The 25,698-nt window shown below is 49.4% G+C and overlaps 1 protein-coding gene across 1 annotated transcript in view; it reads right to left on the bottom strand.

The window, feature by feature from the left end:
* The window catches only part of LOC141102631 (inter-alpha-trypsin inhibitor heavy chain H3-like), a gene marked incomplete in the record, with an annotated part of 63,224 nt that extends 37,765 nt beyond the window's left edge, over positions 1-25,459 (bottom strand). The window contains 12 exon segments of the mRNA XM_073591545.1: positions 323-462; positions 1,919-2,104; positions 4,721-4,902; positions 6,603-6,728; positions 8,036-8,204; positions 8,956-9,072; positions 11,524-11,652; positions 14,749-14,859; positions 20,282-20,444; positions 20,793-20,897; positions 23,101-23,258; positions 25,304-25,459. Of these exon segments, the coding sequence (XP_073447646.1) occupies positions 323-462; positions 1,919-2,104; positions 4,721-4,902; positions 6,603-6,728; positions 8,036-8,204; positions 8,956-9,072; positions 11,524-11,652; positions 14,749-14,859; positions 20,282-20,444; positions 20,793-20,897; positions 23,101-23,258; positions 25,304-25,387 (1,670 nt within the window).
* Between the last annotated feature and the right edge of the window lie 239 nt (positions 25,460-25,698).

Below are 25,698 nucleotides of genomic sequence, written 5' to 3'. Positions count from 1 at the left end.
CAAAATGAAATATTCCATACTTACTCAAGCAACGAGCTAAGTGATTGGCCATCCACAGCTCATTAACTTATAAGAGAAAAAGAAGAACTAAAAGGATATCTATGTGGAGTCTGAGCACTTATCTGAAACTGTCTGGTCTGAGACAAATTCCACAGATACCTTTTACATTGTACGGCACGGGCTCAGAGGTCAAACTGTACCCTGGTCTCCTATAAAAGTTAATGAGCTGTAAATCACCAAATTCTGTAAGTGGACACCATTTTTCCTGGAGAAACCATTTTTTGGGATTTTGTTTTCTTCATCCAGAATGTGGATCACTTACTGTCTGGTCAGTAGCTGCTCTATGGTGAGGTACGCCCACAACCTCTCTATGAAATCTCCGAATATATAATGCTGTTCTTTCTCCACCTTTTCCTCTTCATTGATATTTGTCTCCAGTTTTACTGAAAATGGCTCCGACACCTTTGTGGGAAATAAAATAGCTGAGCGGAATAATAATCGAAAGCAAAACGCCAGATTTTTTTTTTGAGGAAAACACAATTCTCCCAAAACACAAACACATTATTTTCAACTTTTCCAGGTTTTGTTAACACAATGCCTTACTTGTTTCTTATCCTGATGACCCCCACACCCCTCAAATGGAGACATGTCTTGCACAGAGCAGAGACATTGTTCCTATCATGCCAGAACCAGCCTAGTCTGCTCCAGTGCCCAAGATGGGCTCCAAGAAAGCCATGACCAAGAGCCAGAGGATGGATGGCAATAAGTGGAAAAGGAAAAGGAACAAGAGTTATGCCATTTACGTGTATAAGGTGCTCAAGCGGGTCCACCCCGACCCTGGCATCTCATCCAAGGCCATGAGCATTATGAACTCTTTCATCAATTACATCTTCGAGCGCATCACTGGTGAAACTTTCCTTCTGGTTCATTACAACAATCACTACACTATCACCTCTTGGGATGTCCAGGACCCTCGTTTGCCTGTTGTGAGGTTCTATCCTTTCCCTACCCTGATTAAAACAAAAACAGTTTTGGCTTGAGCAACCCTTTAATAGTTCATGTGTAGGCATCCTTTTTAGGAAGTCGGTCATGAAATCCGATGGGCTTTAAGATGCCTACAGACATCAGAGAAGGCTTGGACAATCCATGCTTCCTGAGCATGTCCAACATCCAGTTTCTTGAGCATTGTCAGTGATGGAAAATTTTGCTCCAGTCTGACTCCAGAGACCCATTGGGTGACACTAATGCCCTGCACACATCGGACTTTCCGCCAACAAAACCGTGGATTTGTGTTCGAAGGATGTTGGCTCAAACTTGTCTTGCATACACACAGTCACACAAATGTTGGCCAACAATTACGAACATGGGAAACGCGGTGACGTACAAGACGTACGACGAGCCTAGAAAAAGGAAGTTTAATAGCCAGTGTGGCTCCTTCTGCTTGATTCCGAGCATGCGTGAAACTTTTGTGCGCCGGGATTGTGTACACACGCTCTGACTTTCCAACAACAAGGTTTTGTTGGTGGAAAATTTTAGAACCTGCTCTCAAACATTTGTTGGCGGGAAGTCCAACAGCAAATGTTCGATGGAGCAGACACATGGTCGGACTTTCCGACAACAAGCTCACATCCAACATTTCCCGCTGGAAAGTCCGACCGTGTGTACGCGGCATATCACATGGTCTGGAGATGGTGTCAACCAGTGATACCTCTGTTATTCCTGTGCCCGTCACATATCACTGATTTCTTTGGGGCAGAAGTTATGTACTAGCAGCCATGAGTAGAGGTTAAGATGGAGATGAGGGCATAGCTACTGACTTTTGACATGTTTTAAGGAATTAAGAATTAGCTGAAGGAATGGAATCTGAAGATACACACTTGGAGGATGGAAAGGTTCACTTTAAAGTCTATATACTCACCCCTTGAGCCGTCACCTCCGCTGTGAGGATCTCCAGGTTGTTGTTGGCTATGAATCCAGAGACAATGATTTCCGAACCCTGGTAGTAATGTTTGAAGTTGTTCTGAGTGAGATAATCCACAGAGTTGTCCAAGTATTGTAGGTGAACATTCAAAAGCATTGGGTAAGCCACTTCATTATAGAAGCCCTGAAAGAGAGAAGGGAGAAGAGTCACGTACCCTTAAAGGGTTTCTTAACCCAAAGGTCATATGTGTCAGTTATAGGTGAGGTTGGATGGATTTAGCCACAGTTTTGTTCCTGATATTTCTTAAAGTATTTTCTTAAGATATTTCTTAAACCCACTCTCATCCTTTCTATACTCCTGCCATAGTGGTTATCTATAAGGATATACACGCCTCCTGCTTGTATCCTTACCTGTCAAATGTCTCCCCCTCTGTCTGTTATGAGACCTGAAAAACTGCAGATTCCGTGGGCGGGTCTGTTGTCCGGAGCTCGGTGGGCGGAGTCGTGATGTCAGTAGAGTCCCCGCCCACCTCTACGCTCCTCTTGTCAACCTGAATTTTCTGCTGTGTATTTCTTACATTGAACTTCTGCTATGATCTCTAACATCCAGTCAAAACCCAGAAAAGTCACCACATGACTTCAGCATGCCCAATCATGCTGAGGTGTGGAGCAGCCAATCCTGGGAGAGCTGGAGAAGAAAGGAGGAGGGGATGAGAATTACACAGAATGTCCCTCTAAGGCTCATGCATGAGATATGTAAATCACCCGTCACTCACAGCAAGGCAGAAGAACTGACTCCTATTTCTCTGTGTGTCCATTTTTATCTCACTGAAAAAAGATAAGAGGATTGCTCAGAGCTGGATTAACTCTTCGTGGCAAGACTGGGCACAGATGATATGAAATCCTATACTGTACAAGTTACAAGCCTAAATTTAAAAAAAATCGGGTTTACATCCACTTTAAGGATCTCCCCACCACAATTCCTGGATCTGCTTCCAGAGCCAGAAGTTCATAGTGCCGTTAAGATTTAGCAGTCTCTATTAGCCCCTTTTATAGGTCTCCTATAGCATCTCATTGTACATCGAATAACATCCGCTGATCAGACCCTGAAGGACGGGGAAGCCTTTCCCCTGAAACACTTTGGCTGTTTTGATGGTTCTAACCAATAAATAATTCAAAAAGACATCTAAATGATATGAACTGTTGTACCAGGCACTCCTAAATACTCACCTCAGAATTTCTTGTTTGCTGAGCCTTCTTTTCGTCTTGATCAGACAGGTAGCAGCCTAGGACCACAACAAGGTCCACCTACACTACACCTACATTCAGCTTCTTTGAAGGAAGACACACTCCATTGTGTATCAATCACAAGGACTATCACACACGTGCCAAACCCCTATGGCTCTACTTCAGTCAGTCTTGGTGTCAGATTTGACCCTGCGACCTCTGTGGTGTCTGGTTGTGCCTTTTCTCACTTTGTACCTGAGATGCTGGACAGCTCCCTGTCTGATCTCTTTGGACAATCTTGCTTTGTCTCTTGTTCCTGGTGAACCTTGGACTGTTTGCTCCTCCCATGAACCTCCTGATTTGAACCATGTCTCTGCACTTCCTGTTTGCCAGATTTTTGTGCTCTCTCCATATCTTGCTCCTTTGTGTACCAGAAGCTGTCCTTTTCTCTAATTCCACTCATTATCAACCTTGGCTTGTTCCTCAACTACACTTCTGCTACCTGCGATCATTTGTTACCGACCTTTGGCTTGTTTATTGATTACGCTTCTGCTTAATCCAAATCTGCTATATCTGCTACTGGACTCTGGATTGCTCATCTTTTGGTGGGGCGATCCTAAAGACAATGACCTGGTATTTTCATGCAGCCAAACCCATCCTCACCATCAGGAGCTCTGGTGAAGAGAGGTTAGTGCTTAAACCCCACACCTCGGGCAGGGGCTGAGTGGCAACTTTTGGCCCAGGGGGAAAATACAACCCAGAGGCTCATGGTGCAGCGACTTGCCCCCCCTCCCACTCTCCCTCTTCCCTGCCCCCTCCTGACCCCCATCCCAGGCGGGTCAGACAGTCCATTGCCTGCTGCACTGACTCCGGGTTCCCGGGGCCTGCAGGGCAGCTCATTCAGGGCTGGCCGGGGGAGAAGAGCCTCCTGTGGGGCACAGAGCTGGTCTCTGTATGGACACGGTGTACACCATCCATGCCGAGGGGGCAGCCTGAGCTCTGTCCTCATCCACATCCCACATCTCTGTAGGACATTGGCAGGGATTTTTTACTGCTCCTTACCAAGAAGCCTTTAGGTATGCATGCAGCGGAAGTGGGGCGGCCTTTTTAGGAGGCATCAGAGCGTCCCAGCAGACAATTGCCCCCCCTGCCCCCTGGCCCAGTCCGCCCCTCACCTCAGGTGAGGCTGCATCATCCTCCAGAGTGACCTGCTTGTATACTTTTCCTGCTGGTCAGTGGGAGCCTCTGTACTGCTATGGCTACTAATCTCCAAGCCTGACCCCTGACCATTACAGAATAATCTGGCAAACAGGGAGTCCAGAAACATGGTTTAAATCAGGCAGTTCATGGGAGGAGCAAAGAGTTCAAGGTTCACCAGAAACAAGAGACAAGGCAAGATTGTCCAAAGAGATCAGTCAGGGAGCTGCCCAGCATCTCAGGTGGCACAGTGAGAAGAGCCAGGTACCGCAGAGGTTGCAGGTTCAGATCCGAACCCTGACACTTGGTGTCTTGGGTCAGAGCTCAAAATAAATGAACCCAACACAAGAACCAAACACAATAATGAGTTCATCACCTGCAACTGTAGAGCAGAGTCGGAATCCTCATAAATACGACGAGCAAGGCCACCATTCTGCAAGGCCAACTTCTCCAGAAAGTTATAATCCACATCATTGCCAAACCCCAGGCAGTAGAGCGAGGCCCGGCCTTCCAGAGACCGCTTCACGTTGTCTATGATCTTGTCATGGTTGGTGGTGCCTGTAAAACGAACAACCATTTTTGACCAAAATATGAGAGGAAATCTGTGGAATTCACCACCGCCTCCACAAAGATAACCCCTAAATATAATTAGAGCATATATATATATATATATATATATATAAAATTTGAGTCAATCTGTCTATTGTCTAATAACAGCAGCTGATATGGCTATTCATAAGACAAAAAGAGAGAGTAGATCCTTCATAGTGGACAAGGCCAGGAAGTCACCTGAACCCATTATAAGTTACATCTTTTGCTGGAGCAATATGCCAGTAGAAATCATTTAACACATCTACATTCTTTTAATAAATTATAGATGCTCTCCATGTGCACTCTCCATTTTATTTAAATATATTACATATTTAAAGTGAGTTTAATACTTCAAATTTAAGTATAGGATTCAAAGGTTTTGTCGAAGGGATCTATTTATAAAAAAAAAAAAAAAAATGCTCTAATAAGTTTAAAATGTGTATTTTCCATGATCATCAGCTCCACCTAGTGGTCATGATGCATTGTTTTCCGGTTTGCAGTATTTCATTAAAATACCACATTATGGTCACTAGATGGAGCTGCCGGTCATAGGAAATACACATATTAAACAATCTAAGAGGATTGGTCATTATGGCGATGTGAAATTCTGACATATTTCTATAAATATCACAAGATGCCTTCAATTACTTAGTTAGGAAGTCATCTTCTGTGTCCCTCTCTGATTTGGATTTTTTTTTTGTTTCTGATTTTTCCTGATATCATGATTGAACTGAATGCCCATTGCCTTTCTATTGTCCAAACCTGAAGCTGCTGTGATATGTACTGTGCACAACTGGCATTTAGAATAAAATCAGGGTACGCCAGTGTTGCCAACTGCCTGTAAGTTTATGGACAGTTTGTAAAAGTCAGGCGATTTTTACCTGTACGTAAAAACGGCTGCGGATGCGCAGTTCTGAAGCCGGCCAAAAGGGTTGCCACCTGTTCGTGATTCACCCGGACAGTTCGGGTTTTGAATCATGTGTCTGGGTGTAAGGCGGACTGAAACCCGGACACATCATTCAGACCCGACTGTGGCTCCCCAAGTAACCAAGATAGTCACACACAAACCTGTTGCTGTATGAGAGCTGCGGGCGGATGTCTGGGGGCAGGTTCGACTTTACTGGGGGACAGGGCGATGACGTCAACAAGAGCAATTTGGTAACACCCACTGTTTGCTGCGGCACGCTATGCGCACAGCATTACTACTCTCCTTGGGGCACCCAAAGGTGTCCCAGGCTGCTAAAGTGTTCGAGTTTGGCTTGAAGAAAAGGTGGCAACCCTAACTCCGGCTGAGTTGGGCCTTGCGGCGGTAGGGCAGGTCCAGGAGGGTGCGCTAGGTGACAACTTGAGCCTACGTGTGACATCATAGTGCACAGGTCTTGTGTGTGCATAAAAGCCAAGCCTCAACGCACCTTTTCCCACCAGCCACCATTCCTTGCCAAGGATCCAGGGGGGACAGATGGGCCGCTTGGTCATGCACACCACCGACCTACACTGCCTGCCTCTCTGCCTGCCTCTCTGCCTGCTGTCGCCCATCAGATCTCTCTCTCATCATCGGTGATGTTATGAATTGGTAATGTAGCGCTGGTGCACCGGCGAGGCCCAAAACTCAGCCTCCAGTTAGTATTGTGCAGCAATGTGACAGCGCTGATCCTGGGTTCACTCACCGGAGGTCGGCTCCCCATCGGAGAGGAAGATTATTATTGAAGCACTCACTTCTGGCAACTGGTTATTAAAAGTGGCATTCGTCAGCATTTTGGCCGCGGTCAGTAAAGCTTTATTAATGTCGGTACCTGAGGAAGAGATGAATGAAAGAAATATGAATTATTGGTTATGAACATCGTATCCGCTAACTAACCCATAAATTGCTAATTAGACTTTTTGTTTTTTTTGTTCTTTTATATATTGATCTGTCTCCTGATGAGTCACTGCTGGGTAGGGGGAGCTGAGCTGCTGAGTCACTGCTGGGTGGCAGTGGCATCGGGATGGGGGGGCTGAGGGGAGCTGGAGCCCCCAGTTGGGCCCTCAAAAACCCCCCGGTCTCGGGCATTCACAATTCTATTATCAGCCCCGAGCCCAAGTGGGGACCGATCTGACTCAGAGTGCGGCCAACTGACATAGCAGGTCCCACCTTTTGGTGCCTGCAGCGCCTATGATGAATGTCCCACTGGTCCAATGCCACGACCGTGGGACGTGTGACATCCATCATAGGCGCCGCAGGCTCCAGAAGGTGGGAATTACAATGCGGCCACATCGAGCACTATGAGATCCACGCTCAGCACTCAGGCGGGCAGCTCTCCTCTCCTGTCTCTGGCTGCCTGCCTGCTGTCTACTGGGATGGGCACGCCGCATACTACGGCTGAACTGCAGGAGGAGGTCTCCTGAAGTCTGACGTGTAATGGTCAGGTAGGTCAGTGCATGTCAGTGTGTGTCAGGTAGGTCAGTGTAATGGTCAGGTAGGTCAGTGTGTGTCAGATAGGTCAGTGTAATGGTCAGGTAGGTCAGTGTGGGTCAGGTACGTCAGTGTGGGTCAGGTAGGTCAGTGTGGGTCAGATAGGTCAGTGTAATGGTCAGGTAGGTCAGTGTGGGTCAGGTACGTCAGTGTGGGTCAGGTAGGTCAGTGTGGGTCAGGTAGGTCAGTGTTGGTCAGGTAGGTTAGTGTAATGGTCAGATAGGTCAGTGTAATGGTCAGGTAGGTCAGTGTAATGGTCAGGTAGGTCAGTGTGTGTCAGATAGGTCAGTGTAATGGTCAGGTAGGTCAGTGTGGGTCAGGTACGTCAGTGTGGGTCAGGTAGGTCAGTGTAATGGTCAGATAGGTCAGTGTAATGGTCAGGTAGGTCAGTGTGGGTCAGGTAGGTCAGTGTGGGTCAGGTAGGCTAGTGTGGGTCAGGTAGGTCAGTGTAATGGTCAGATAGGTCAGTGTAATGGTCAGGTAGGTCAGTGTGGGTCAGGTAGGTCAGTGTAATGGTCAGGTAGGTCAGTGTGGGTCAGGTAGGTCAGTGTAATGGTCAGTGTGTATCAGGTAGGTCAGTGTGGGTCAGGTAGGGCTCTTGGAAGTCTCAGCTCGGGTTTAGGTTGCACCCCGGTGATGGCGTGTTACCTCCTCTTGCAGTGATTTGTGATACAAACGCCTTTGCCTTTTTAATATTCCCAGGTACGGCCTGAACCAGCTGATTCTTCCACTTCTCAACCTTATCATCAAATTTTAAAATAGCAAAGTAATCTTCTTTGGGTACATCCTCCAGAATCTTGAGGAAGGCTTCGTATGTCTACGTGACAATGAAAGTACAGCATAAGATATGAGGAAAGTTACGTACAGACATTCATATGTAACTATATTATATGCTTGAGGAAATATATTGTTGAAGCCACTCCGTTGATAAAATAAAAGTTACAAAAAGGTTTCCTTGTAAAGAAGATAGTAAATACACATTCAGGACCAGGATATGAACCCACAACCTTTGCTACATCCGGCAGTAGCTGTTCTTCCAGGCAGGGTTGTCGTGAAGAGGCCCTTGTCCTCATCAACATGGAGACAAGGTCCTTTGCCAGGGGACACCCCCCTTGTTGAGGGCAGGTGGTCTGCTATGGTTCCCCCCTTTTCCTGACTGCATGCTTGGAATAAAGGTCTGTTACGGACTTTTAGTGGGACCTCACGCCCCTTAAAATCCATACCAGACGTAAAGACCCAAAAGACCAGACCCACACTTTTTTCTTTGTGTGAGGTACTCCCTTAAAATCCATACTCAAAGGGTCTGGTATGCATTATGGGGGTACTCTATGCACAGAAAACCCATGCATTAACACACTCACACGTGGAGAGGCCCTAGAGGTAAATGAAGTGAACTTGGTGGCTTACAGATTTATTGACTGAATTCGGTTATCGCCTAGAGTCAGCGAGGACGTCACTTTTCTCCAAAGCAGAGGATTTAGTCACATGACGTCTGAAAAAAACTTTATTCACATTTTCTCAATATGAAAATATACAAATTCAAATTCTCCTCCGGATTGTAGGTTTACCTGTTTAATTTTATTTCCGTACATGGATCCGCTGCGGTCAATTACAAACACAACGTTCTTGGGGATCCGCTGGAGGCTGGGAGGAGCGAAGTAATGTACGAAATACCCATTGATGACCTGCGGGTGACATAACAGGAGGGGAATTGTTAAAGAATGAAAACATACCGATCACTGACTTCGGTGAGGCCCCTGTGTCACTAAGGGCCCCGCTAACCGACAGGACAAATGTTAGAGCAGTTACTGGCCAAGTCCGCAGACCAATGGTAATATCAGATATAGGCACAACAATATAACTAAACAGGGTCTGTATTCCAGACCGTTACACAGAGTAATGACTGATCATAGTAGACACTCCGTGATCAGGACTAGCACAAAATGTCCAAATAATTTGCGGGAATAATTGAGGACATAAGCAGCCAAATGTGAGACCTGCTTCTATCAAAGATAGGCTATGATAAGGTACAGGCTGGATGTCCAGCAGTCTACGTAAGCACTCCTGATTATGGCAGGTGTGCACCGCTGAGAGCTTACCTGCAGTTCTGAGTAATGACCAGCTCATGGTGGAGGCTGAAGGCTGATTGCTACAATAGTGTTGGACTTTTCAGCATTTTTCATCTATTTTGCGATCAAAAAGACATCGATGCAACTGAATACGGGATTACACAGCAGAGTGTTTACAGCAGGAGGTCATCAGTAAGTGATTAATTTCCTGTTCCAACATTGCCTTTGGTTTATGGGGGTATATTTGCAGTAAACCCCCCCCAGACCTCTTGTGAATGTAAAGATGTGAACACCTGGCTAAGCTGTCCATCAACAAAGGATCAAAGGGTAGGCTGTGGGCCAATGTTGACCTATGTCAAGGGGTTTGCCTGCAGTGTGATGACACCATCTGCAGGAGGATGTCAATGATCGCAGTGGAATTACCCATTTGAAAGAATATTTCCTAGGGGCATCTCTGATTCCATTGGCATTTTAGCATTCTGTGCAATTTGCAAACACCACTGACCTCTGTGCATCCTTTGTCATCCAGTCACCCCCAGTGTGCTCCTCTGATATCATTGACCTCTGAGCATTCTGTGCTATTGGGTCTCCCCAGTGCCCTGCTGTGACTTCAGTGACCTCTGAGCTGTGTCATCTGGTGCCGTCAGTGTCTGCTGAGAGGGGAGAGAATGCGGCCTGCCCATCTCATGCCCAAATCAGGAAGGTATCCGGAGAGATGCCACCCTACGCTTTCCCTACCAGACAGGATACCAGTCCCTACTCTACCCACTCGCATAAAGTGTGCCAAACCCAGGGGCCAGGGTCCTAAATAGACTCCACCACACCTAAGATGGCCACCAGAGTCACATGGGTGGCCAGCATCCAATTGGAGCCTTGCCCCAGTGACTCAGAAAACCATCGAGGAACCATGTTCCCAATGACTTCCTCTCCCGCTGTGGTTGTGCGCCACCTGCAGTGGAGACAGCAGACTGCACCTGCCTACATGCCAATCAGATAAATAGCATCACGATTGGGCATGTGCTCTGACGAAAAATTTGTTCGTTTTCATTTTCCTTTCATTCGGGTTTTTTTCGTTTTTCGGGTCATTCGTTATGATCGCTATTCGTAAATTTGAAAATTCATAAATTCGTAAATTCAAAAATACGAAAATAAGAAAGAAAATCAGAAAATTCAAAAGAATACCTAATTAATTATAGTAATAATAACTAACTATTAAATGATAGGTATTGGAATTTCCTTTCAAATTTGGCTGTTAGTGAACGTAACAAATACAAATTTATCCAAAGTTACGAATTATCCGAAAAAAAGAATGCTGCATCTAAACAAATGGAACGTAACAAATTAATAATAAATAATCATAAAAAGTTTTTATTATTATTATTGTTATTTATTATTATTAATTAATTACGGTCCAATTCGTTTAGATGCGGCATTCATTATTTCGGATAATTCAAAACTTCAGATAAATTCGTATTCATTACATTCACTAACAGCCAAATTTGAAAGGAAATTGCAATACCTATAATTTAATAGTTAGTGATAGTTAAGTTATTATTAAGTAGTTATTATTTCAGATTTTCGAATTTTCAGGTTTTCGGATTTTCTCATTTCAAATTTTCGAATTTACGAATTGGTGAATTTACGAATTTACTAATTTATGAATTTCCGCATTTTGAATTTTTTAATTTTCTAATTTTCGAATTTCCGAATTTTTTTAATTTTGAATTTCCGAATTTTCTAATTTTCTAATTTTCTAATTTTCTCATTTTTAAATTAACGAATTTACAAATTTACAAATTTTGAATTTACGAATTTTCCAATTTTCGAATATTCTGAAAAATTTGTTAAACAGGTTTTTGTTAATTCAGATATTTCCGACTTAACAAATTTGTCGAAATTTGTTAAAAGACTAATTCAGAATGAAACCAATTGCACACGTCTAATCACGATGCGACGCACTCCAGTCTTCCAAATACTTCCTTGGAAGACCCCGCCCACCATGGCAGCGCCCACCGTCACATCAATGCGGAGCTGAGAATATGAACCAATAAAATAAAAGACATTTACCTGCAACCTCCCTGCGGAATTTTCCCTCTTCACATCGTATTTGATCATCAGATCTCCGTCCAGAAGAGTTTCCATGCAGGTTGGACAAGTTCTCTGCTGACTCATCGTTGGCTTAAATTCTATGTGAGCCTGAGAATGAAATACAAAATTGTGCGTCATCAATACAGTATAATTACAGTGGAGCCTCGGATTGCGAATAACGCGGTTTACGAGCGTTTCGCAATGCGAGATATTTTTATTTATTTTTTAAATCCTGACTCGCTTTGCGACCGTTGTCTCGCAAGACGAGTAGGATTCAAGCCGCATTTGGCCAGAGGTGCTGGGGATGCCGGTGACGCTCGGAGACACTCAGACGGACTTGGAGACACGGGAACGGAGTGTCTCCGAGCATCTCCAGCACCACCGCACCTCTGGCCACATGCAGTACTGCATAGACAAGCAGTGACTGTGGAATGGACTATCTGAGTTTCCATTATTTCCATTATGGGGAAACTCGCTTTGATTTCCCAGAATTCTGCACTAAAATACAGGACAGGTTTTAGGCATCCCCTGCAATAGGAATTATATGTATACCCCTTCGGGGCTCATTTACACTTTGCTTCAACTTTAACACACATTAAAGCACCTACTACTTCAACATGATTTTCTGATGTGTTTTTGATGCTTCGGTGATGCTTTTTTAAAGCTTTATTGAAGCTTCGCAAATGCCCTGTGTATGTGTGTGTTGATTTTTTATTTGTTTTAAAGGTGCCGGTAGAACCCCAGCAGTAGTACCCCCCAACTCAGCAGAACCCCAGCTCAGTAGTACCCCCAACTCAACAGATCCCCTGCTCAGTAGTACCCCCAACTCAGCAGATCCCCTGCTCAGTAGTACCCCCAACTCAGCAGATCCCCTGCTCAGTAGTACCCCCAACTCAGCAGATCCCCTGCTCAGTAGTACCCCCAACTCAGCAGATCCCCTGCTCAGTAGTACCCCCAACTCAGCAGATCCCCTGCTCAGTAAAACCCCCAACTCAACAGATCCCCTGCTCAGTAGTACCCCCAACTCAGCAGATCCCCTGCTCAGTAGTACCCCCAACTCAGCAGATCCCCTGCTCAGTAATACCCCCAACTCAACAGATCCCCTGCTCAGTAGTACCCCCAACTCAGCAGATCCCCTGCTCAGTAGTACCCCCAACTCAGCAGATCCCCTGCTCAGTAATACCCCCAACTCAACAGATCCCCTGCTCAGTAGTACCCCCAACTCAACAGATCCCCTGCTCAGTAGTACCCCCAACTCAACAGATCCCCTGCTCAGTAGTACTCCCAACTCAGCAGATCCCCTGCTCAGTAGTACCCCCACTCAGCAGATCCCCTGCTCAGTTGTAACCCCAACTCAGCAGATCCCCTGCTCAGTAATACCCCCAACTCAACAGATCCCCTGCTCAGTAGTACCCCCAACTCAACAGATCCCCTGCTCAGTAGTACCCCCACTCAGCAGATCCCCTGCTCAGTTGTAACCCCAACTCAACAGATCCCCTGCTCAGTAGTAACCCCAGCTCTGCTGATCCGTCACTCAGAAGTAACCCCCGACTCTGCTCACTCAGTAGTACCCCCCGTTCTGCAGATCCCCCATTCAGTAGGAACCCCACAGCTCTGCGTATTCCCCGCTCATTAGTAACCCCCAGCTCTGCTGATCCTCTGGTTTGTTGATCCTCCCCTTTCTCTGGTCCCCGCTCACCTCCTGCTATATTGCTCCCACTCTTCTCACCACATGTGACAGTGCAAGATTCTCCTGCTTCCCCCAGCTCTGCTGATCCATTGCAGCTCAGTCCTCTCTCTGGTCCCCACTCATCTTAGTCTATGGTGCTCCCATGTTGCACACCACGTGCGCCATCTGCTAGCTGCTCCTCTCCAGTCCGGACCCCGCTCACCTTCCCGCTGCTCCTCGCTGCACCCCAGATGTGACGTCTGCACCAGACACTCCCAGAATATATACACATGACCCGGAAGTGACTGATGATGATGTCTTTCTGGTTCACTTGTTGGTTTCCCAGTGCATCCTGGGATATCTCATGTGTGCAACACCTCCAAAACAAGGCGGAGCTAACGCTGAATAAAAGCCTCCTAAGAGCTGCAGGTGCTGTAAGTGACCGTTGTCATAGACTTCTATGGAGGATTTCAGGCAGGAGGGCGTGGCTTCACTGAGAAAACCCCTCCTCCCCTCCTGAAGACTCCTGGGATGTATGACATCATTTGCCTAGGCTAGAAACCAGGAAGTGATAGAAGAAATATAGAAAAAATAAGTCTGAATTCCTCAAACCCAACGCTAGAGCCAAAAGACGGCTACAGCGCGGCTCTCTCGTTCTGGGAGGGCGTCCATGAAGGTCCTCCCACAACCACACCCCCTGGAGCGCGCATCCGGCACACACTGTGATCGCAGGGTCCTTCAGACACAACTGATCAGGGATCGCAGCCAATCACAGCTGATCACATGTCAACAGACTGGCTGGTTGTCGGCATTCCTTTCCTCATACGCTGTCACTGTGTGAGGAGAGGAGAGCCGGTAACCGGCAAGTGTGACCGAGACATGTACACTGATAATGAGGGCATTGATCATCAGTGCCGCCCCATCAGTGCCCATCAGTGCCGCCCCAACAGTGCCCATCAGTGCCGCCCCAACAGTGCCCATCAGTGCCGCCTCATCAGTGCCCATCAGTGCCCATCAGTGCCGCCTATTAGTGACTCCTCATCAGTGCCCATCAGTGCAGCCTCATCAGTGCCCATCAGTGCCGCCCCATCAGTGCCCATCAGTGCCGCCTATTAGTGACTCCTCACCAGTGCCCATCAGTGAAGGAGAAAAATTACTTATTTGCAAAATTTTAAAACAGAAACTAGGAAAATAGTTGTTTAGCAAAAAAAAGTTAAAAACCCGGCACTGATTAAACAGAACCAGAAGAAAGCTCTATTTGTGAGAAATAAAGTGATAACAGTTTCATATGAGTACAGTGTTGTATGACCGTGTAATTGTCATTCAAAGTGTGAGAGCGCTGAAAGCTGAACACTGGCATGGGCAGGAGGGGGAAGGGGAGTGTCCGGTATTGAAGAGGTTAAAACAAGTAAATCTGATCCACTTTCCTATCTCTAGTAATGACAGCACTGTGGAGGATCCATAATAATGAATGTTGGTGGAGAGCGGAGTTCTGCTTTACCTTCTAGCAAAGTTCCCATCAGGAGACGCATTACCTTGGTTTCTGTGCGATTTATCTGAACAATATCTGTCAATTCATTGGAGATAAAAGTCCCGACAGCATTGAGGAAGGAGATCCCCTGAGGCTCCAGAATCTCCACATCGATCTGAAAGTCAACACAGAACGTTAGAACCCCCAAATCCTTCCATTCCCCCCCCGATCCAGAGTCCTTCCACCCCCCTGATCCAGAGTCCTTCCACCCCTCAATCCGGAGTCCTTCCACCCCCCCCGATCCAGAGTCCTTCCATCCCTCCCTCAATATGGAGTCCTTCCATCCCTCCCTCAATCCAGAGTCCTTCCATCCCTCAATCTGGAGTCCTTCCATCCCCCCGATCCAGAGTCCTTCCATCCCCCCCGATCCAGAGTCCTTCCATCCCTCCCTCAATACGGAGTCCTTCCATCCCTCCCTCAATACGGAGTCCTTCCATCCCTCAATCCGGAGTCCTTCCATCCCCCCCCGATCCAGAGTCCTTCCATCCCTCCCTCAATATGGAGTCCTTCCATCCCTCCCTCAATCCAGAGTCCTTCCATCCCTCAATCTGGAGTCCTTCCATCCCCCCGATCCAGAGTCCTTCCATCCCCCCCGATCCAGAGTCCTTCCATCCCTCCCTCAATACGGAGTCCTTCCATCCCTCCCTCAATACGGAGTCCTTCCATCCCTCCCTCAATATGGAGTCCTTCCATCCCTCCCTCAATCCAGAGTCCTTCCATCCCTCAATCTGGAGTCCTTCCACCCCCCCGATCCAGAGTCCTTCCATCCCCCCCGATCCAGAGTCCTTCCATCCCTCCCTCAATACGGAGTCCTTCCATCCCTCCCTCAATACGGAGTCCTTCCATCCCTCAATCCGGAGTCCTTCCATCCCCCCGATCCAGAGTCCTTCCATCCCTCCCTCAATACGGAGTCCTTCCATCCCTCAATCCGGAGTCCTTCCATCCCCCCCGATCCAGAGTCCTTCCATCCCTCCCTCAATATGGAGTCCTTCCATCCCTCCCTCAATCCAGAGTCCTTCCATCCCTCAATCTGGAGTCCTTCCATCCCCCCGATCCAGAGTCCTTCCATCCCCCCCGATCCAGAGTCCTTCCATCCCTCCCTCAATACGGAGTCCTTCCATCCCTCAATCCGGAGTCCTTCCATCCCCCCGATCCAGAGTCCTTCCATCCCTCCCTCAATACGGAGTCCTTCCATCCCTCAATCCGGAGTCCTTCCATCCCCCCCCGATCCAGAGTCCTTCCATCCCTCCCTCAATACGGAGTCCTTCCATCCCCCCATCCAGAGTCCTTCCACCCCTCAATACGGAGTCCTTCCATCCCCCCAATCCGGAGTCCTTCCACCCCCCCAATCCGGAGTCCTTCCATCCCCCCATCCAGAGTCCTTCCACCCCCTCCCCGATCCAAAGTTCTTCCATTCCACCCAATACAGAGTCCTTTGCTTCCACCCCCCTGATCCAGAGTCCTTCCATCCCCCGATCCGGAGTCCTTCCACCCCCCCATCCAGAGTCCTTCCATCCCCCCATCCAGAGCCCTTCCATCCCCCGATCCGGAGTCCTTCCATCCCCCAATCGGGAGTCCTTCCACCCCCCCAATTCGGAGTCCTTCCACCCCCCCGATCCAGAGTCCTTCCATCCCCCCATCCAGAGTCCTTCCACCCCCCTGATCCAAAGTCCTTCCATCCCCCCATCCAGAGTCCTTCCACCCCCCTGATCCAGAGTCCTTCCATCCCCCGATCCAGAGTCCTTCCCACCCCCCCATCCAGAGTCCTTCCATCCCCCCATCCAGAGTCCTTCCACCCCCCTGATCCAAAGTCCTTCCATCCCCCCATCCAGAGTCCTTCCACCCCCCTGATCCAGAGTCCTTCCATCCCCCGATCCAGAGTCCTTCCCACCCCCCCATCCAGAGTCCTTCCATCCCCCCATCCAGAGTCCTTCCATCCCCCGATCCGGAGTCTTTCCATCCCCCAATCCGGAGTCCTTCCACCCCCCGATCCAGAGTTCTTCCATCCCCCTGATCCAGAGTCCTTCCATCCCGCGATTCAGAGTCCTTCCACCCCCCCAATCCAAAGTCCTTCCACCCCCCCAATCCGGAGTCCTTCCACCCCCCCAATCCAGAGTCCTTCCATCCCTCCCTCAATATGGAGTCCTTCCATCCCTCCCACAATCCAGAGTCCTTCCATCCCGCAATCTGGAATCCTTCCATCCCCCCGATCCAGAGTCCTTCCATCCCCCTGATCCAGAGTCCTTCTATCCCGCGATTCAGAGTCCTTCCACCCCCCCCAATCCAAAGTCCTTCCACCCCCCCAATCCGGAGTCCTTCCACCCCCCGATCCGGAGTCCTTCCATCCCCCCGATCCAGAGTCCTTCCATCCCCCCATCCAGAGTCCTTCCACCCCCCCATTCAGAGTCCTTCCACCCCCCGATCCTGAGTCCTTCCATCCCCCCATCCAGAGTCCTTCCACCCCCCTGTACCCAAAGTCCTTCCATCCCCCCATCCAGAGTCCTTCCATCCCCCATCCAGAGTCCTTCCACCCCCCCGATCCAGAGTCCTTCCATCCCCCAATCCAGAGTCCTTCCACCCCCCGATCCAGAGTCCTTCCATCCTCCCGATCCAGAGTCCTTCCACCCCCCCATCCAGAGTCCTTCCATCCCTCCCTCAATATGGAGTCCTTCCATCCCTCCCTCAATCCAGAGTCCTTCCATCCCTCAATCTGGAGTCCTTCCACCCCCCCGATCCAGAGTCCTTCCATCCCCCCCGATCCAGAGTCCTTCCATCCCTCCCTCAATACGGAGTCCTTCCATCCCTCCCTCAATACGGAGTCCTTCCATCCCTCAATCCGGAGTCCTTCCATCCCCCCGATCCAGAGTCCTTCCATCCCTCCCTCAATACGGAGTCCTTCCATCCCTCAATCCGGAGTCCTTCCATCCCCCCCCGATCCAGAGTCCTTCCATCCCTCCCTCAATATGGAGTCCTTCCATCCCTCCCTCAATCCAGAGTCCTTCCATCCCTCAATCTGGAGTCCTTCCATCCCCCCGATCCAGAGTCCTTCCATCCCCCCCGATCCAGAGTCCTTCCATCCCTCCCTCAATACGGAGTCCTTCCATCCCTCAATCCGGAGTCCTTCCATCCCCCCGATCCAGAGTCCTTCCATCCCTCCCTCAATACGGAGTCCTTCCATCCCTCAATCCGGAGTCCTTCCATCCCCCCCCGATCCAGAGTCCTTCCATCCCTCCCTCAATACGGAGTCCTTCCATCCCCCCATCCAGAGTCCTTCCACCCCTCAATACAGAGTCCTTCCATCCCCCCAATCCGGAGTCCTTCCACCCCCCCAATCCGGAGTCCTTCCATCCTCCCGATCCAGAGTCCTTCCATCCCCCCATCCAGAGTCCTTCCACCCCCTCCCCGATCCAAAGTTCTTCCATTCCACCCAATACAGAGTCCTTTGCTTCCACCCCCCTGATCCAGAGTCCTTCCATCCCCCGATCCGGAGTCCTTCCACCCCCCCATCCAGAGTCCTTCCATCCCCCCATCCAGAGCCCTTCCATCCCCCGATCCGGAGTCCTTCCATCCCCCAATCGGGAGTCCTTCCACCCCCCCAATTCGGAGTCCTTCCACCCCCCCGATCCAGAGTCCTTCCATCCCCCCATCCAGAGTCCTTCCACCCCCCTGATCCAAAGTCCTTCCATCCCCCCATCCAGAGTCCTTCCACCCCCCTGATCCAGAGTCCTTCCATCCCCCGATCCAGAGTCCTTCCCACCCCCCCATCCAGAGTCCTTCCATCCCCCCATCCAGAGTCCTTCCACCCCCCTGATCCAAAGTCCTTCCATCCCCCCATCCAGAGTCCTTCCACCCCCCTGATCCAGAGTCCTTCCATCCCCCGATCCAGAGTCCTTCCCACCCCCCCATCCAGAGTCCTTCCATCCCCCCATCCAGAGTCCTTCCATCCCCCGATCCGGAGTCTTTCCATCCCCCAATCCGGAGTCCTTCCACCCCCCGATCCAGAGTTCTTCCATCCCCCTGATCCAGAGTCCTTCCATCCCGCGATTCAGAGTCCTTCCACCCCCCCCAATCCAAAGTCCTTCCACCCCCCCAATCCGGAGTCCTTCCACCCCCCGATCCGGAGTCCTTCCATCCCCCCGATCCAGAGTCCTTCCATCCCCCCATCCAGAGTCCTTCCACCCCCCCATTCAGAGTCCTTCCACCCCCCGATCCTGAGTCCTTCCATCCCCCCATCCAGAGTCCTTCCACCCCCCTGTACCCAAAGTCCTTCCATCCCCCCATCCAGAGTCCTTCCATCCCCCATCCAGAGTCTTCCACCCCCCCGATCCAGAGTCCTTCCATCCCCCAATCCAGAGTCCTTCCACCCCCCGATCCAGAGTCCTTCCATCCTCCCGATCCAGAGTCCTTCCACCCCCCCATCCAGAGTCCTTCCACCCCCCGATCCAGAGTCCTTCCATCCCCCATCCAGAGTCCTTCCATCCCCCAATCCAGAGTCCTTCCACCCCCCCGATCCAGAGTCCTTCCATCCCCCAATCCAGAGTCCTTCCACCCCCCATTCAGAGTCCTTCCACCCCCCATTCAGAGTCCTTCCACCCTACCCGATCCAGAGTCCTTCCATCCCCCCATCCAGAGTCCTTCCACCCCCCCGATCTGGAGTCCTTCCATCCCCCAATCCAGAGTCCTTCCACCCCCCTATCCAGAGTCCTTCCACCCCCCCCATTCAGAGTCCTTTCACCCCCCCGATCCAGAGTCCTTCCATCCCCCCATCCAGAGTCCTTCCATGTCCCAATCCAGAGTCCTTCCACCCCCCCAATCCAGAGTCCTTCCATCCCCCCATTCAGAGTCCTTCCACCCCCCATTCAGAGTCCTTCCACCCCCCCGATCTAAAGTCCTTCCATCTCACCCAATCCAGATTCCTTTGCTTCCACCCCCCCGATCCAGAGTCCTTCCATCCCCCGATCCGGAGTCCTTCCTCCCCCCCAATCCAGAGTCCTTTCACCCCCCCAATCCAGAGTCCTTCCATCCCCCCGATCCAGAGTCCTTCCATCCCCCCATTCAGAGTCCTTCCACCCCCCGATCCAGAGTCCTTCCATCCCCCCATTCAGAGTCCTTCCAACCCCCCATCCAGAGTCCTTCCATCCCCCCCATCCAGAGTCCTTCCATCCCCCCATTCAGAGTCCTTCCACCCCCCGATCCAGAGTCCTTCCATCCCCCCATTCAGAGTCCTTCCAACCCCCCATCCAGAGTCCTTCCATCCCCCCCATCCAGAGTCCTTCCATCCCCCCCATCCAGAGTCCTTCCATCCTCCGATCTGGAGTCCTTTGACCCCCCATCCAGAGTCCTTCCATCCCCCCATTCAGAATCCTTCCACCCCCCGATCCAGAGTCCTTTTATCTGCCCCGATCCAGAGTCCTTCCATCCCCCGATCCAGAGTCCCCCCCCCCCGATCCGGAGTCTGGGATGGTAAGAAGATACTGGAAGGGGATACAAATATAATGGAGAGATGATGGAAGTTGTGGGACGTTTCTTCTGCTCACCTGGAAGTTCTCCACCAATCCTCGCGGCTTCACTCTCAGGTACAGCTCATAATTCCCGAGTTGGCGTTTTAATAATTCTTCGTAAGTCAGTCTAAATGTCGCCTTCGCCAGAGCGCCGACATTCACCGAGATCTTGAAATGTTCCATTTTCCTTCCTGTAGATCTGTGGGGGGCGGAGTTTAATATACAAAGTATCACTTGTTGATGGAAAAACTTTGAAGATGAAGTTTAATCTGCTTATAATTTCTCCCTTCCCTGTTCCCCCATACCCCTCCCCCTCCCTCATTAACATGAGAATTACATTTTAAATAAAACCTTCCCATTCTCATTGCAAATTTGAGTTTAGTCCCTGATGATGTCATCACTGGGTCTCTGTGCTTCTCTATGCAATGCAGGCAGATCATGGCTGGTGGGAGGGGTCAGCAGGAGGCTGTACATAGCTTCCTGAAACCATCACAGCACCCGGCAGCAGTGGGAGGAGTTATGCAAATATCAAGCTATTGATACCTACTGGACCAAACCGGCGCTCTGCCCCCTGGACACGGCCTTCTGATACGTCCTCTTGGCTTCCGCCTTTTCTTTAACTGTTCCCACAGTGGTGACGTTGTCAACGGTCCTTTAAGAAGATTTCATTGTTATCATTGTGATGAGGAGTCGGGGGATTCACAAAGATTCATTTCATATGAAAATTACAGACTTTTACATTTGCCAAAATATCACATCCTCCGATTCCTCCATGAGGACGACCTGAATGAAAAATCACATGGCTTTATTTACTGAGGGCCAGATGGTCACCACTGACAAGGGGGTCAGGGGGGTTTATACACAAAAGGTTAGGGGTAGGAGTAAGGATTGGGACAGGGTAGAGTTAGGGATAGGGTTAGGGATAGAGGTAGGGTAGGGGTAAAGATTGGGACAAGGGTAGGGTTAGGGGTAGGGATAGGGGTAAGATTGGGGTAGGGTTAAAGATAGGGTTAGGGATAGCGTAGGGGTAAGAATAGGAGTAGGGAAAGGGGTAGGGTTAGGAGTAAGGATAGGGATTGGGATAAGGATAGGGTAGGGTTAGTGGTAAGGGTAGGTGTAGGGATAGGGGTAGGTAAAGGGGTAGGGTTAACGGTAGGGAAAGGGGTAGAGTTTGGGGTAGGGTTAGGGTGGGGGTAAAGTTAGGGCTAAGGATAGGGTTAAGGGTAGAGGTAGGGTAGAGTAGTGGTAAAGATTGGGACAAGGGTAGGGTTAGGGGTAGGGATAGGGGTAAGATTGGGGTAGGGTTAAAGATAGGGTTAGGGATATGGTAGGGGTAAGGATAGGAGTAGGGAAAGGGGTAGGGTTAGGAGTAAGGATAGGGATTGGGGTAAGGATAGGGTAGGGTTAGTGGTAAGGGTAGGGATAGGGGTAGGGTTAGGGATCGGGCTATGGTTAGGAATGGGGCTATGGTTAGGAATGGGGCTATGGTTAGGAGAAGGACTATGGTTAGGGATAGGACTATGGCTAGCGGTAGGACTATGGTTAGGGATAGGACTATGGTTAGGAATGGGGCTATGGTTAGGGATAGGACTATGATTAGGGGTAGGACTATGGTTAAGGGATAGGACTATGGTTAGGGATAGGGCTATGGTTAGGGATAGGGCTATGGTTAGGGGTAGGGGTAGGACTATGGTTAGGGATAGGACTATGATTAGGGATAGGACTATTGTTAGGGGTAGGACTATGGTTAGGGATAGGACTATGGTTAGGGGTAGGACTATGGTTAGGAATGGGGCTATGGTTAGGGATAGGACTATGGTTAGGGATAGGGCTATGGTTAGGGGTAGGACTATGATTAGGGATGGGACTATGATTAGGGATAGGACTATGATTAGGGATAGGACTATGATTAGGGATAGGACTATGGTTAGGGATAGGACTGTGGTTAGGGATAGGACTATGGTTAGGGGTAGGACTATGGTTAGGGCTAGGACTATGGTTAGGGGTAGGACTATGATTAGGGCTAGGACTATGGTTAGGGATAGGACTATGGTTAGGGATAGGACTGTGGTTAGGGATAGGACTATGGTTAGGGGTAGGACTATGGTTAGGGATAGGACTATGGTTAGGGATAGGACTATGGTTAGGGGTAGGACTATGGTTAGGGGTAGGACTATGATTAGGGCTAGGACTATGGTTAGGGATAGGACTATGGTTAGGGGTAGGACTATGGTTAGGGGTAGGACTATGGTTAGGGATAGGACTATGGTTAGGGGTAGGACTATGGTTAGGGGTAGGACTATGGTTAGGGATAGGACTATGGTTAGGGGTAGGACTATGGTTAGGGGTAGGACTATGATTAGGGCTAGGACTATGGTTAGGGATAGGACTATGGTTAGGGGTAGGACTATGGTTAGGGGTAGGACTATGGTTAGGGATAGGACTATGGTTAGGGGTAGGACTATGGTTAGGGCTAGGACTATGGTTAGGGATAGGACTATGGTTAGGGGTAGGACTATGGTTAGGGGTAGGACTATGGTTAGGGGTAGGACTATGATTAGGGATAGGACTATGATTAGGGGTAGGACTATGGTTAGGGGTAGGACTATGATTAGGGGTAGGACTATGATTAGGGGTAGGACTATGATTAGGGACATGGTGGTCAGACTGTGGTGCCTATTGGACAATGCAGTGAAATAAGATACATTGTTCATCTGCTGTAACAAGAATGGAAGATGTATAAATATTGATGGAATTTGTCTTTCCAGTTTCGGGTGATAATGATCATCATTATAAAGTGTTTTTCAGAGATTTGCATCCTTTGTATATTATTGAAGGTTGTTTTGGGAACTCACATGATGAAATTGGTGATGAAGGCGGTTTTCGGGAGCTCGATGTCGAAGATCGCCTCCTGGGAGGAGTTGGACGGGTTTTGGACCTCCGTAGTGATCAGAGTTCTGGCAAACCGCGACGTCACCCGGGTCTCCATGCGCATGCTCTGGATGTCCATGTTCTGGGAAACACACAATGCTGATTGGACACGTTGGAAGACTTTGCTGGCGTTACATAAAACAAATCCTATCTATTAACCTCCTTAGGCCCGCCCACCCGCATTGTACCTGCACATCGCTGGCCTCTTCCCAGTGCAGGGCGCGCAGGGAGAAGGAACAAAGAGATTTTTTTATAAAAAAAGCAGCACCTTTTACACATAGCCAGGCACACTGATTACCCCGCGATGTTAACCCCTTTCCCAGCCAGTGTCATTAGTACAGTGACAGTGCATAGTATTATCACTGTATAAAAAAATTAAAATAAAAACAGAATCACTGAGTTGGAAAAAGGACCCCCCCTCCTAATAATGACTTGTAAACTCAGCCAGGTATATGTAATTACGTTCTCAATGGCACACAAAGCCATCCGACTTTCACCTGTGATCAGGTTTGGTCATTTTGATTGGCTCAGCATAAAGAGAGCTTTCCTGGAGCATTTCAGTCCCTGGTAGAGCAACTTAAGCAAACAATCACCTATAGGTGGGGCTGTCACCGGGATCTCTGGGATAAAGTTGTGGGCGGGCACAAGTCAGGAGATGGATACAAAGGCTTTATCAATGCCTAGAAGCAGAGTGACGTCTATCATTAGGAAGTGGAAGTCATTTGGTAGAACTCAGACCCTCCCTGGAACAGGAGCAAATACAGCTGGATAAAACGAAAACTGTGTCTGTCTTCATTTTAGGCTGCAAAGTAACAAAATGTGATTATTTTAAAGGAGGGGGGGTGATATTATCTGTGCCACCGTTTTTAGACGCTATAACTTTAGCCGATCTTGGTAAAGAGTCGTGGCCACAGCCCTTTACCTATGCGATCGGCCAGCCAATCAGATCTCCTCTCCTCACAGGGGAGTCCTGTATAGGTAATCAGGGCACCAACAGTGCCCACCAGTGATGCCACTTAGTGCCTATCGGTGATGCCAATCTGTGCCCTTCAGAAATGCCAGTCAGTGCTGCCTTTCAGTGCCCATCAGTGTCGCCTATCAGATGACTAAAATACGACTAAAACAATTCAGATGACTAAAAAAATTACTAAAACCAAATCAAAATTTGACGTCAAAATTAGAAAAAAAAATACACAAAAATAAATCCTTGATAAGGAAATGTTTAAATAAAACCTTTTCCATTTTTCCTTATTTTGACCCAATGATGTCATCACCGGGCCTCTGTGCTTTTCTATGCAGTGCAGGCAGATCATGGCTGGTGGGAGGAGCCGGCAGGGGGCTGTACACGCCTTCCTAAAAACATCACAACCCCCAACACCAACACCCCCCCGGCCTCAGTTCTCCTCTCCAGAGACCTCGGTCCTGATACAAGCAGTGGGAGGAGTTATGCAAATATCAAAATGCCTTGATGGGCGAGTGTCAGTCTGGAGGAGTGGGCGTTCCTAGGCAGGCTGTATTTGCATAGGTAACGCCCACATGTGATGCTGAGCCTCCCTGATTGGGAGAACTGGAATCCAGTGAATGAAAGGGGCGGGGCCAGAGGCAGCTCCAGCCAGGAAAGGGGGCGGGGCTCTGACTTGCTGCAGCTTCTGATGCACATGGTGAGAAGCTCACAGTGTGCGGAGAAATCAGAGGAAGTCATTTCAGTCCAGGAGAGGAGCCGGTACACCTGTGCAAGACTGAAGGGGGGCCGGAGGGAGGGGGAGGGGGAGGGGGGGATTTAAGTCTTAAGGGGGCGGCGGGGAGGGGATATAATGGTGAAGTTGATACATTTGCTTGAAAATAAAAAGTCTTTCAGATCTCCTCACCCTCCCCCAATAGGAACAATGAAAGCGACGAATTGCTTGTGATCGCACCGCGCACCATATTCCCGCGATAGGTCGCTCCTATAAGCACTGGCACGCAATGGCGGTCGCTAGCGATTAATCGCGGGCAATTCCCAACACCGCCAGCATGCCCCCAGTGTTATAATAAAGGTCCCACGACCCGTCTTCTGGGTCCCGATCAGTACTGTCCCACCACTGGACAGAATCGATCGATCTCCAGGCTGTATAGGAAGTCACTCACCGTATTCCCATCACCGGGACGCGCTCCAAGAATGGCGCAGATCGCCAGCGCCAGAATCCATGGCCTGCGCCCTGAGCTGCCCATCGTTCGGCTGTGATCGGGGGAATCTGATCCAGAGAAGAGTCTCTCCGATTAATAAGTAACCCCTCCCGGGGGTGGGGGGGGAACAAACAGGAATGGCAAACATTTGTTTTCGAAAAAAAAAGGGATTATGAGTCACGTGGCACCAAATCTGCTTTCCCAGAGACGCCGATCGATTCCGGTAAACAGGACTCTAAACCCCTTGTGTGTGATTAGGCAGCGATGGAAGCGGACATTACCCACGTACCAGTTCTGGGGGGGGAGGGGGGGGCACACGGAGTCACTGCTTCCATCAAAGCCTAATCACACAGGCA

Source organism: Aquarana catesbeiana, linkage group LG07 (genome assembly GCF_042186555.1).
Source record: "Aquarana catesbeiana isolate 2022-GZ linkage group LG07, ASM4218655v1, whole genome shotgun sequence".
Lineage (NCBI taxonomy): Eukaryota > Metazoa > Chordata > Amphibia > Anura > Ranidae > Aquarana > Aquarana catesbeiana.
Note: the sequence above shows the minus strand (reverse complement) of the source record. Positions and strands in the feature narration are given on the sequence as shown.